This window comes from Trachemys scripta, chromosome 10, assembly GCF_013100865.1.
Source record: "Trachemys scripta elegans isolate TJP31775 chromosome 10, CAS_Tse_1.0, whole genome shotgun sequence".
Classification (NCBI taxonomy): domain Eukaryota; kingdom Metazoa; phylum Chordata; order Testudines; family Emydidae; genus Trachemys; species Trachemys scripta.
In genome coordinates, this window is record NC_048307.1 from 50,044,437 (window position 1) to 50,056,938 (window position 12,502).

The 12,502-nt window shown below is 42.5% G+C and overlaps 1 protein-coding gene across 1 annotated transcript in view; it reads left to right on the plus strand.

Annotated features, from left to right (window-relative positions):
* The window catches only part of SCAPER (S-phase cyclin A associated protein in the ER), a gene marked incomplete in the record, with an annotated part of 368,987 nt that overhangs the window by 140,082 nt on the left and 216,403 nt on the right, over positions 1-12,502 (plus strand). The window contains 2 exon segments of the mRNA XM_034784768.1: positions 9,598-9,679; positions 11,305-11,457. Of these exon segments, the coding sequence (XP_034640659.1) occupies positions 9,598-9,679; positions 11,305-11,457 (235 nt within the window).

The following is a 12,502-nucleotide window of genomic DNA, read 5'->3' on the forward strand; positions in this document are numbered from 1 at the left end:
ACAGGTAACCATGCAGGCCGATAATCGAAAAAGAGCACCAGCATGGACCGTATGGGAGGTACTGGATCTGATCGCTATATGAGGAGAGGATTCAGTGCTAGCAGCATTTCGTTCAAAAAGACGAAATGCCAAAACTTTTGAAAAAATCTCCAAGGGCATGATGGAGAGAGGCCACAATAGGGACTCAGATCAGTGCCGCATGAAAGTCAAGGAGCTCAGAAAAGCCTATCAAAAAACAAAGGAGGCAAACGGTCGCTCCGGGTCAGAGCCACGAACATGCTGCTTCTATGCCGAGCCGCATGCAGTTCTAGGGTGGGCCGCCACCACTACCCCACCTGTGACCGTGGATTCCGAGGCAGGGGTAATCTCATCAGCTACACCTGAGGATTCTGCGGACGGAGAAGAGGAGGAGGAGGAGGACTAACTTGCGGAGAGCACCCAGCATTCCGTTCTCCCCAACAGCCAGGATCTTTTTCTCAGCCTGACTGAAGTACCCTCCCAAGCCAGTATCCAAGACCATGACCCCATGGAAGGGACCTCAGGTGAGTTTACCTTTTAAAATATAAAACTTGTTTTAAAAGCAAGGGTTTTTAATGATTACTTTGCCCTGAGGACTTGGGATGCATTCGTGGCCAGTACAGCTACTGGAAAAGTCTGTTAACGTGTCTGGGGATGGAGCGGAAATCCTCCAGGGACATCTCCATGAAGCTCTCCTGGAGGTACTCCAAAAGCCTTGCCACAAGGTTTCTGGGCAGTGCAGCCTTATTCCGTCCTCCATGGTAGGACACTTGACCACACCATGCTTGCAGCAAGTAATCTGATATCATTGCATGACAAAGCCTGGCAGCGTATGGTCCCGGTGTTTGCTGGCATTCAAGTAACATCCCGTTCTTTATCTTGCTGTGTAATCCTCAGGAGAGTGATATCGCTCATGGTAACCTGGATGAAATACGGGAATTTAATTAAGGGGACAGAGGTGGCCGTTCCTACTGGGCTGTTTGCCTGTGGTTGAAAAGAAATCCTTCCCTGCAGTTAGCCAAGCGCAGCTTTTCGCGTTTGGCTAGCAGGGATCTTCCCTGATACCAGGCACGCGGTGGGTAAAGCAATCATCCCAGAGAATTCATGGCATGGTGGGGGGTGTTAGTTTGGTTCCTGCAGGGATCTTCCCTGATACCAGCCACGCAGTGGGGGGAGGGATAAAGTGATCATCCAGAGAATTGGATGAGGGGGGCTAGTTTGTTTTCTGCTGCTGAAGCTTAACAGGAAAACCGCAGCACTCAACGGGCTTTGCTTGGTATGTGGGAAAGGAAGGTGCAGAAGCCGAAAGACAATGGTTTACCATGGCCGCATGCAAGCCGAATTCTGTTGCCCGGACCTGCATCTGTGATCTCTAGCAGCAAAGCCACAGGCACTCAATATTAAGAGGAAAATGCGACCTTGCACAGAAATCACATGTGCTATGTAATCTGAATAGTGTTGGTCACCGTGAAAGAGTATAAGCATTGTTCTGTAAAATGTATCTTTTAAAAAAATTCTCTCCTTTTTTCCCTCCCTCCAGCAACTGCAAATTTTTCAAGCCTCCCTCCTCCGTCCAGAAGGCTATCTCAGATAAGGCGTCGGAAAAAGAAGACGCGAGATGAGATGTTCGCGGAAATCATGGAATCCACCCGCAGTGAAAGAGCTCATCTGAATGAGTGGAAGGACACGGTTTCAAAGTATAGGAAAGAAGCCGGTGAACGTGAGGACAGGAGGGACCAATGTGAGGACATGAGGGACCAACAGGAGGACAGGGAGGGACCAACATGAGGAGAGGAGAGACGCTTGAGATGAGAGGTGGCGGCAGGAAGATCAGAGGAGGCAGGATGCAACTCTGGGGCTGCTGCGTGAGCAAACAGACATGCTCCGGCGTCTGGTGGAGCTTCAGGAACGGCAGCAGGATAACAGAGTGCTGCTACAGCCCCTGTATAACCCCCCTCCCACCTCCCCATGTTCCATAGCTTCCTCACCCAGACATGTAAGAACGCCGGGGGGGGAGGCTCCGTACACCTTCCCATTCCACCCCAGTGGACAGCTCAAGCAAAAGGCTGTCATTTTTTAAACCTTTTTTTAGTGGCCTTTTCCTTCCCGCCGATCCTTCTCCCAGACCCCACCCGGGTTCTCTTCCTCTTTTTATAATCAATGAATAAAGAATAAATGATTTTTAAACGATAGTGACTTTATTTCCTTTGAAAGCAAGCTGGGGGAAGGGGCAAGGTGGGTTCCTTACAGAGAATGAGTCAATAAAGGGGGCAGGTTTTCATGAAGGAGAAACAAACCGAAATTTCACACTGTAGCCTGGCCAGTCATGAAACTGGTTTTCAAAGCTTCTCTGATGCGCAGCACTTCCTGGTGTGCTCTTCTAATCGCCCTGGTGTCTGGCTGTGCGTAATCAGCAGCCAGGCGATTTGCCTCAGCCTCCCACCCCGCCATAAAGGTCTCCCCCTTACTTTCACAGAGATTGTGGAGCACACAGCAAGCAGAAATAACAATGGGGATATTGGTTTGGCTGCGGTCTGAGCGAGTCAGTAACGATCACCAGCGACCTTTTAAACGGCCAAATGCACATTCTATCACCATTCTGCACTTGCTCAGCCTGTAGTTGAACAACTCCTGACTCCTGTCCAGGCTGCCTGTGTATGGCTTCATGAGCCATGGGTAGGCTTCATTAAGGGGTAGGCTGGGTCCCCAAGAATAACTATTGGCATTTCAACATCCCCAACGGTTATTTTCTGGTCCAGGAAGTAAGTCCCTTGCTGCAGCCGTTTAAACAGATTAGTGTTCCTGAAGACACGAGCGTCATGAACCCTTCCCAGCCAGCCCATGTTGATGTCGGTGAAACGTCCCTTGTGATCCACAAGTGCTTGCAGCACTGTTGAAAAGTACCCCTTGCGGTTTATGTACTGGGTACCCTGGTGCTCCGGTGCCAAGATAGGGATATGGATTCCATCTATCTCCCCACCACAGTTAGGGAATCCCATTGCAGCAAAGCCATCCACTATGACGTACACATTTCCCAGAGTCACTACCTTTCGTAGCAGCTGCTGTGATGCAAGTTGCTTTGGCTACTTGCATCACAGCAGCCCCCACAGTAGATTTGCCCACTCCAAATTGATTCCCGACTGACCGGTAGCTGTCTGGTGTTGCAAGCTTCCACAGGGCTATCGCCACTCACTTCTCAACTGTGAGGGCTGCTCTCATCTTGGTATTCTGGCACTTCAGGGCAGGGGACAGCAAGTCACAAAGTTCCATGAAAGTGCCCTTAGGCATGCGAAAGTTTCACAGCCACTGGGAATCGTCCCACACCTGCAACACTATGCGGTCCCACCAGTCTGTGCTTGTTTCCCTTGCCCAGAATCGGCGTTCCATGGATAGAACCTGCCCCATTAACAACATGATCTCCAAAGCACCGGGGCCTGCGGTTTGAGAGAATTCTGTGTCCATGTCCATGTCCTCATCACTCTTGTTGCTGCGCTGCCATCGCCTCCTCCTCCTCTCCTCGTTTTTCTGGTCCTGGCTCAGCATAAACTGCACGAGAACGCGCGAGGTGTTTACAATGTTCATGACTGCTGCCTTGAGCTGAGCGGGCTCCATGCTTGCCGTGGTATGGAGTCTGCAGTGTTCACCCAGGAAAAAAGGCGCGAAATGGTTGTCTGCCGTTGCTTTCATGGAGGGAGGGGTGAGGCTGTACCCAGAACCAGCTGCGACAATGTTTTTTGCCCCATCGGGCACTGGGATCTCCACCCAGAATTCCAATGGGCGGGGGAAACTGCGGGAACTATGGGATAGCTATGGGATAACTACCGACAGTGCAACGCTCTGGAAATCGACGCTAGCCCTGGTACATGGACGCACACTGCCGAATCAATGTGCTTAGTGTGGCCGCATGCTTTATACAATCTGTTTCCAAAATTCAAATTATATAAATTCGGATTAATCCCGTAGTGTAGACAAAACCTTAGGGATGGGGCTTGTAGATTATTGCTTTTTGTACCATCTGTCACTGAAAGTCTCATTTCTAGTGGTCACTACCTTGACTATGAGCATTTTGGAGTAACCGACTCTGATGGCCAAACCAACTGTATACCATATTCCATAAAGATTAGGCAGTACTTAGGCCTTACCCCAAGTTTCTAACAAAAATGATATGAGATTTTCATCTCAGTCAATCAGCATCATTGTCTGTCTTTTTTTATAAAGCTTCATAAGTGTCTTTTGATTTTAGAGATAGTGAGGAACTGAGGGATGATTTCAGGGGCAGTTAATAGCCTCAGAGCTTGTACACACTACCATTTATGTCAGTATAACTTATATCCTCAGAGTTGTGAATAAGCGACGTAAGATACATCAACCTAAGCACCGGTGTGGGCAGCGCTATGTTGGTGGGAGAGCTTCTTCCACTGACATGGCTACTGACTCTTGCAGAGGTGGTTTTATTATGCCGATGGGAGAGCTCTCTCCTGTCAGCATAGAGAGACAGAGGCAGAAGCATCTTTGATTGCTATACCACACTGCCCTACTGAACCTGGAATGGAATTCAAGATCCCAAGCCTCAGCTTTCTTCTGCTGTCAGCAAATATCTGTGAAATCTGCTGACGAAGTGTGCATCTCATCCCGCTACAGTGGCTGGTCCACATAGGGGATGACAGCCTACTACTGCTAGCCATTACTCCATTCGTTCAAGTGGCAGAGGTCTGTGCTGTGAAGCTATGATTCCACCCAAATTCAACAAGAATTTTATCAGTTTATTTTTTTAAAAAGTTAGAAATTATATCCAAAAATTTGTTAAAAGAGTGTTAAAGTTGCAAAGTCAAGCACTCAAAAGTTAGGAAATACTAGACTTAAGGTTACCTGTACAACTTTAATTTGACGCCACTGTGCATTATGATACAGTCTTTTAATTACATACTATTTTTTCACAGGAGCCTATCCTCATTCAGTGTATCGGATGGGTGATGCACACTGGCTGAGTAGCGATTTAATATTTTGTTTTATCCTCATTAGTTCAGTGTGTGGCTCCATGCTTTATTAACTGCATACTATTCAAAATGGGTATTTTAAGCTAGAGAAAATACGGTGGGTCAAATCCTATTCTGTCCCCTTTGCCTATTTCCATGGTAGAAAGTGGGCAGAAAACTGCCCTAAAAGAGCTGCTGGTAAATAGAGGAACCTTTACTTAGAGGAATTCTCTGGTGGCATAGAGCCAGCATACCAACTGTATGCCATCCATTCCTGGTTCTCCTTCCTTGGCATAGGGATAGGAAGAGATGTGGCCACAGCATTTTGCAATCCGGTGATTTGGACAGGTAGAATGGCCTTTAGGGGGCACTGCACCTGGCATGTTAGAGTAGCCCAAAGGTTTCTCTAACATAAATCAGTCCAAACATGAATCCTGATGCCATGGTACAGGGGAGTTTGTTTGACTTTAAGTCACCCTTCCTCTTGGATTCTGGTATAGCTCAGTGGGACCCAAGGATCTGGCTCATTATTTTGCTGCTAGAAATACTTGAATCTTATACGAAAAGACTTAAAACAGAATGGAATGGGTCATTTTGGAATATCTACTTAACTTTTCTTCAAAATGCACTCATTTTGTGCATCTGGTGGTGATTAAAGCCTTCTTATGAAAGGGGTAGTGTATGTAAAAGTGCCTATTAAGAGACCCTGTGCTCTCATGGTACATTAGCTTGATTCCCAGTAAGGCTTTAGATGCAATTTCTGAGAATTTTATATTCCAAAGAGATGACCTCCATAGTATGGAAAATTCCACTTTTGTCAATAGTAATCATACAACTGTATTACTGAGCATAATGATATACAAATATGTTTTACATATGGACCAATAAGCTATGCAAGGAGTAATATTTATGTTTTGTACGTAAGGGCATTGAGTCTTAGGAAAATTTTTATCTACATTAAAATATTGATTCAAAAGCCATAGTGTTATCTTTGTCTTAATTTTGATGTCACATAGAGGAAGAAAACAAATATGTTCTCTAAAATAAGTTCTGTTGCATAATCCATTTTGGACGTTGTGTTCTTTGGGTGTGTAGTGTGAGTCAGGATTCTTTAAAGCCAAAATCAAGACGTTCTAAAAGACTAAAGTGCGTGCAGGTGTTGCTTATGTACCTCGGGGAAGATACATAAAGTACATAATTTGTCTCATCGTCATCTCCTTTTCCCCCCATGGCAATTGGAGGAGTTCACTTACATTTTCTGAAAGAACGATTGTACCTAGTATTCACTCTGAGCCTTGTTCTCCCTGCCTGTATTTCTATATTTTCTGTGCTTTTTTATTTTTTAAATTTGGATTTATGCAAGCCTTCACCAGAACTAGTTTATTCAGTAAAGTACTTCTTAATATTTGTTTTCAGTTTTCTTTAATATTTTTCCCTTTCTACTTTTGCCGTTCAGATTATTTTTATTTCAGAATATCTGTTGTTTAATTTTTCTCATTAGAGAGTATGACAGGCACATTCAAAAGCAGAAATGCCCCAAAAGCGGCAGGAAGATCTTGGTTTCAGATTACCATGATCACTATATTGTCTGATTGGTGTAGATCTTGTTAGCTTTGAGTGTGATATTTCTTTAAGTAAAACTCTGAGCTGTCACGATCTAGGAAGACCAACTAAAATCAGTTACCCCTTACATAATTCAAAATTGTTTACATAAGAAGGCTTGCCACGACCTTTTTGGAATGACTGACTGTTTTGCTGAGAGTCTTACAACTCATTCAAAGCACTGAACTTCAGAGGAGATTCAAGTTCTCCAGGGCTGCTCCAGCAGCTAACAGGTCATTTCACCTTGAATGCTCTCATAGAATATGTTGTATGCAGGGGTGTTGTAGCCATGTTTGTCCCAGGATATCAGAAAGACTAGGTGGATGAGGTAATATCTTTTATTGGACCAACTTCTGTTGGAGAGAGAGACAAGGATTTGAGCTTACATAGCACTCTTCTTCAGGCCTAGGAAACGTACTCCGTGTCATAGTTAAACAGAACAGATTGTTTAGCATAAATAGTTAACACACATTTCAAGGAACCAAGGTGAAGTGGCCTATTAACAACCCTTCTGTCATAGGTAGGAAAGGGGGCGGGAACTTGGGGGTAGTGGTGTTAAGGGGGTTATAGATTGTTGTAATAAGACATAAATCCAGTATCTCTGTTCAGTCCATGTTTCCTGTATGGCTTCCCGCTCCAACTGTACACCTCTAGATGTCATCTACCACCCCACACTGGAACCCATATGGGGTATCATCAGACAATTGCAACCCACACTTGATTGGGCCACATAGTGAAAGAAAGCTTTCCTGAACCTCCTCTTCTGGCCTTCAAACAACCTCCAACTTCTCCATCAGAAGCAAACACCACGCAGACGAGGACACACCAACTCAGAGTGTTACAAGACCTTACTAGAACAACAGATGCAAAACCTGTAGACATATCTCCACTGTTACGATGATCAACACCCTCCACAAAACATCTTTCAAGATACGTGGGTCCTACACATGCCTATCACAACATGTGGTGTACCTCATCCAGTGCACTAAATGTCCCAATAAAAACTATGTGGGTAAAACAATACAATCACTATGCTCTCAATTGGACTCTCACAAAAATGATAAAAGACAAAAATATCATATCACCTGGGGGTTAACACTTTTCACAAAGCAATCACTCTGTATTTGACCTCTTAGTCCTCATCCTCAAAGAAAACCTGAACAACACTTTCAAAAGATGAGCCTGGGAACCCCTCCTGTCAGCATAGGCAGTGTCTGCACTTGAAATGCTACAGCGGTGCAACTGCAGCTGTGCTGCTGTAGTATTTCAAGTGTAGACAAGTCCTAAGACTAGGTGTTAACTACTTATGCCAAACAATCTGTTCTATCTTGTATTTAGTTGTGACACTTTGAGTACCTTTCCCAGACCTGAAGAAGAGTTCTGTGTAGGTCGAAAGTTTGTCTCTCTCACCAGCAGAAGTTGGTCCAATAAAAGATATCACCTCACCCACCTTGTCTCTCTCCACCATCTCTAGGGCATTTCACTTCATTCTGCTTCTCAGTAGGACAAGAGCGAGCTTTGAAATTTTTACGGAAGCATTTGGGTTCAACCTATAAGAAAGGAGATAAGTCCAGAAACCAAATGCTCACCTCTTCGTTTGCAACATATTTCCCTCAACCCAGTTTGGACATCCTTGGACCTTTGTTTTATATCTATTCTATGTAGCATCCCTCAGTTAGCTGTAGTTGTGCCTAGGTCCTTGGTTCAAGTACATGAAATAAGAAGTTACTAGAATTGATTCCATAGGTTTTGTATTGTGTGTATCAATGTATTACATGCATAATGGATTTAAGTGCCTTCTTCATTGCTGAGCATAGCCAAAGCTGCATGCATTGTGCTTCCATGACCTCTTTTGGTCCCTACCCAGGCTGCTTCTCTTTATTCAAACAGTAACAGCAGCCAACTGTATTCTGATTTATAATTAGGGTTTGAAAATTCCATTTTCTCACTTGCTATTGGCAAGTGGGAAATTTGCCCTGCTGAATGTGTGACCTTAATAATTAATTTCTGCAGAATTTAAGCTTTGTTCTAAAAGAACAAAGTTTCTAATACTTTTACAGTTTCAAAGATAATTTTCCAAATATGAACTGATGAGGCACTGTCTTCGTGATTGTTAGCTCCAGTACCTGTACTCTTGCTCTTGCCTTTCCGAAGAAGCAGCAGCAGAGTGAACTTAAGACTGGACAATTTCACTAAACTATTCAGAACCCTGCAGGGAGCAGTGAAACTGTTGAGAATCATGTCACTTTTACAGTGTTGCTGATAGTTTTTACAATCATCAGCACCAGAGAGAAGCACTGGAATATTCATGGGACTGCAGGACAAAAAGAAAAAAAGCAAGGGAGATGTAGAGTACAAGAAACCTTTCTCTCCCTCGCATCAGTAAGCATTGCCTTCTTGCAGCCAGATGGAAGCAAAGGTGACTTCATGCATCAACACTCACTAGCCAGAGACTGAGACTAAAGATGGGACCACCTAGTAGGTTTTAGAGACAGCACCTTTTATTTCTTCTCAGTGGGGAAGGTAGGTTCACCAGGGCTTTGCACATGGAACTTGCTTGTGGGTCTTTCATGCATCTTGCATGTCAATATATGACTACTAAGTTCAGTCTTCTGGCTAGCAGTTGTCTTGTAAATTCCTTTATTTACAATATGCACATACTTCTTATTGCTTTGATCAAGAGTATATACGAAACAGCAAAAACAGCAGTAAAGCTTAATTTGTAGAACTTCAGAAAGCTGCTGTGATCAGACCTTTAACCATCATCATTTTCTATCTCAAGCATTTCCCCCAGCTGTTGTGTGACTCTGTGATTGGCCTTGTCTGCACTAGACATTTTTGGGAAAGTCATCAATGTATTACTCCCTGTTGTCGCTTCACAAGGGGTAGCAGTTAACGCCGTCTCTGGTTTTCTTTCCCCATCTCAAATATATATGATAACTATAAATGTATACTTCAGACCTTTACCACTTTTGCTATAATACATGTTCTTCTTTGGTAGAGATCGAGAGGAGAGGCTGGCAGCTCTCACTGCAGCTCAACAAGAAGCAATGGAGGAGCTACAGAAAAAGATTCAGCTGAAGGTATAAAGGGAGCAATATTCTTTCTAACTGAAAATACATTTCTATTTAAAATAGAATTTCCACAAAATAATTTTCTTTAAGTACATTTTATTTAGCAAAGTCATTACAGTAGAGCCATATCATACCCTGAATTTTGCTACTGTAGTTCAGGTTTTTTTATCTAGACATCTGGCTTATGAAGATGGGTCTGATTTTGCTCTCACTGACACTGGAAATCAGAAATTATGCCATAGAAGTCAATGGAATTAATTAGTGTAAACCAAGTGTGGGATCACAGTTAGGTCTAAATGATTTTGTACTTTTGAAGAAATTTCTAATCTTATTATTAAAATGAAATTCTGGCAAAAATAAAAGTCTTGGTAAAAAATAATTAAAACTGATTTGTACAGTTTGGTGAAAACAGTCTACAAACCAGTGTTACATAGAAAAGGACATGGGAAATGATGCCATTTTATGGGTCTTCACAAGTATCAGTAATAGAAGTATGGCATGTTCCTTCCTCTTCACTGCATAGAATGTGGTCCCAGTCCTGCAACTGGATCCACTCAGAGCCCTGTCAATTTCACTGGATCTCTGCAGAAGCACAGGGATCCAGTCATGTGGAGTCAGTTGTAGGATTGGGGATGTTAGGTAGGATGCTGCAGTATTACAACACAGCTTGTGAAACTCCTACCTTATGAAGAACCAAAGACCAAATGATAAGAAGTTTGAACATATATCTATCCTATTTTGAGAGGCATAAAGATTTCCAAAGTACTAAGTGCTATTTTTGAAGTTCTGGTGAACTGAGAAAATAAAACCTTTATCAAAGTTACAGAATATTAGTAGTAGTAATAGCATGATGGGAGTACCTAGTAGTCTCCATCAGTATCTGTGGTCCATTGCCGTAGATCTATACAGTCGTATAATTTTAAAAAACAGACTGTTCTTCCATCTTTAAGTAATTCTCTACTGTTGATCCCACTAATTAAGAAGCACTCTCACTACACATGCTCCTATTGTGAAATGCCATTCTTTCTCATACAGTTGATGTTTATAAGCTAATTTCTAGTATTAGGTAATATATAGATTTTGTGCCATCCTTGTTGTGGTTGATAAACAAAGCATTGTTTGAAAGGGTCTAGAGACTGTAATCCCTATTACAATCTAAATATTAATAATAAATCATTTATACCTTTTTAATTGATGCCATGTTGCTTTCAGTTCATCAGAGCAAGCACGATTACACCAATAATGCCTGTATGGTATTGGAAGTTGAACTGATTGAATTCTGTCTCAGAGTTCTTCCTGCGGAAGAAATACAACATGAGCTGAGAAACTAAATGCAACAGAAAACCATCAGACTAGATTTACAAAAGATGATGAAGTGATACTAGTCTACATAAATAACAGTATAGTGTTAATATTTTCAATTATATCAATAAAGAGTAACACACTTAAAATATGTGTGGTGATAGAGCCTGGTGCCTCCTTTTTGGCATTTTGGATGGTATTATACATAAGTTTTTATTTTACTTTTCATCATCTAGAACTAGACAGTACTTAATAAACCTTGGTATTTCTGAACATTATTCATTTCTGTTTATTTTTATTCGATGTTCTTTACCATTTGTTGTTTTATTTAGCATGATGAAAGCATTCGGAGACACATGGAACAAATTGAACAGAGGAAAGAAAAGGCAGCTGAATTAAGCAGTGGGAGACATGCTAATACTGATTATGCACCTAAACTTACACCATATGAACGAAAAAAGCAGTGTTCATTATGCAATGTTTTGGTAAGTTGGATTGAAGCAATGCTATCAAAAGTAATGGGCCTAGCTAAGGTTTCGATCTACCAGTTTTGCTGTGGTTTGCCGGCATGAATGTATTGTAAATGGAGTACTGCCCCACCATTCTCTCCCTGCTTCCTTGCTTTTGTGAATGATCAGAGCTCTGAGATGTAGCAGATTTTGTGGGATCTTCGGCACTGCAGTTGCATTAGGTTGCTGTTCCATTGCACTACCAAGTCAGGCAATGTCCCAGAAACAGGGAGAGAGAATCATGTAGCCTAGGGCGCCGTTCACTGAGCTGGAGCTAGGAGGCCTGGTCTCCCCTGTACTGATTGCTGTTTATTTTTCTGTCTACTATAGACTCCTTATCATTGAGCAAGGGCTTCATAACCTACCCAAGAAGTCAGTCACGCATCATTTCTTCATTTTATAAATAAGTGCACTGAAAGATTTCACAAGGTCACTTCAGGGAGAGCTGAGAATAAAAACCCAGTTTTTATCATATCGTAGACCTAAGTCTTGTCCACTTAGTCACACTGCCTGTCAGAATGAATGTGCCAGATCTATGTGCTCCGTTATCCTGTCTCTAAACAACCACTGTTCTAGCCACTATACCACACTCCCTTCCCAGAACCTGAATAGAAACCAAGATTCTTGATCTCCATCATTTTACTGTTGTCTAACAGATAATTGTGCAACTTGCTGGCAAAGTGTATATCAATTCTCTCTCTACTGGTAGATCCAAATAGAGGATAACAGTTCAAGGGGCTGAGGTCTATGCTGGAGATTTCATGGTCCAGAGTTCAAACCCTGCTGACAATACAAATAGGTCTTCCTTCTGATTGCATACGGTGGAATTTGTTTTTCCAGATTTTTGTTTAAAATTGGTTTATTTTATTCACGCAGTGAGAAAATACCATTAAAACAGGTTTTATAGTTAAAACCATTATAATAGGTCAATATGGTACAACATAAAATAAAACAGAGATGTTCCATATTTTAATTATTTGCCAATATTGATTGCTTGTGTCATTCACTGGCAAGCTTGAAG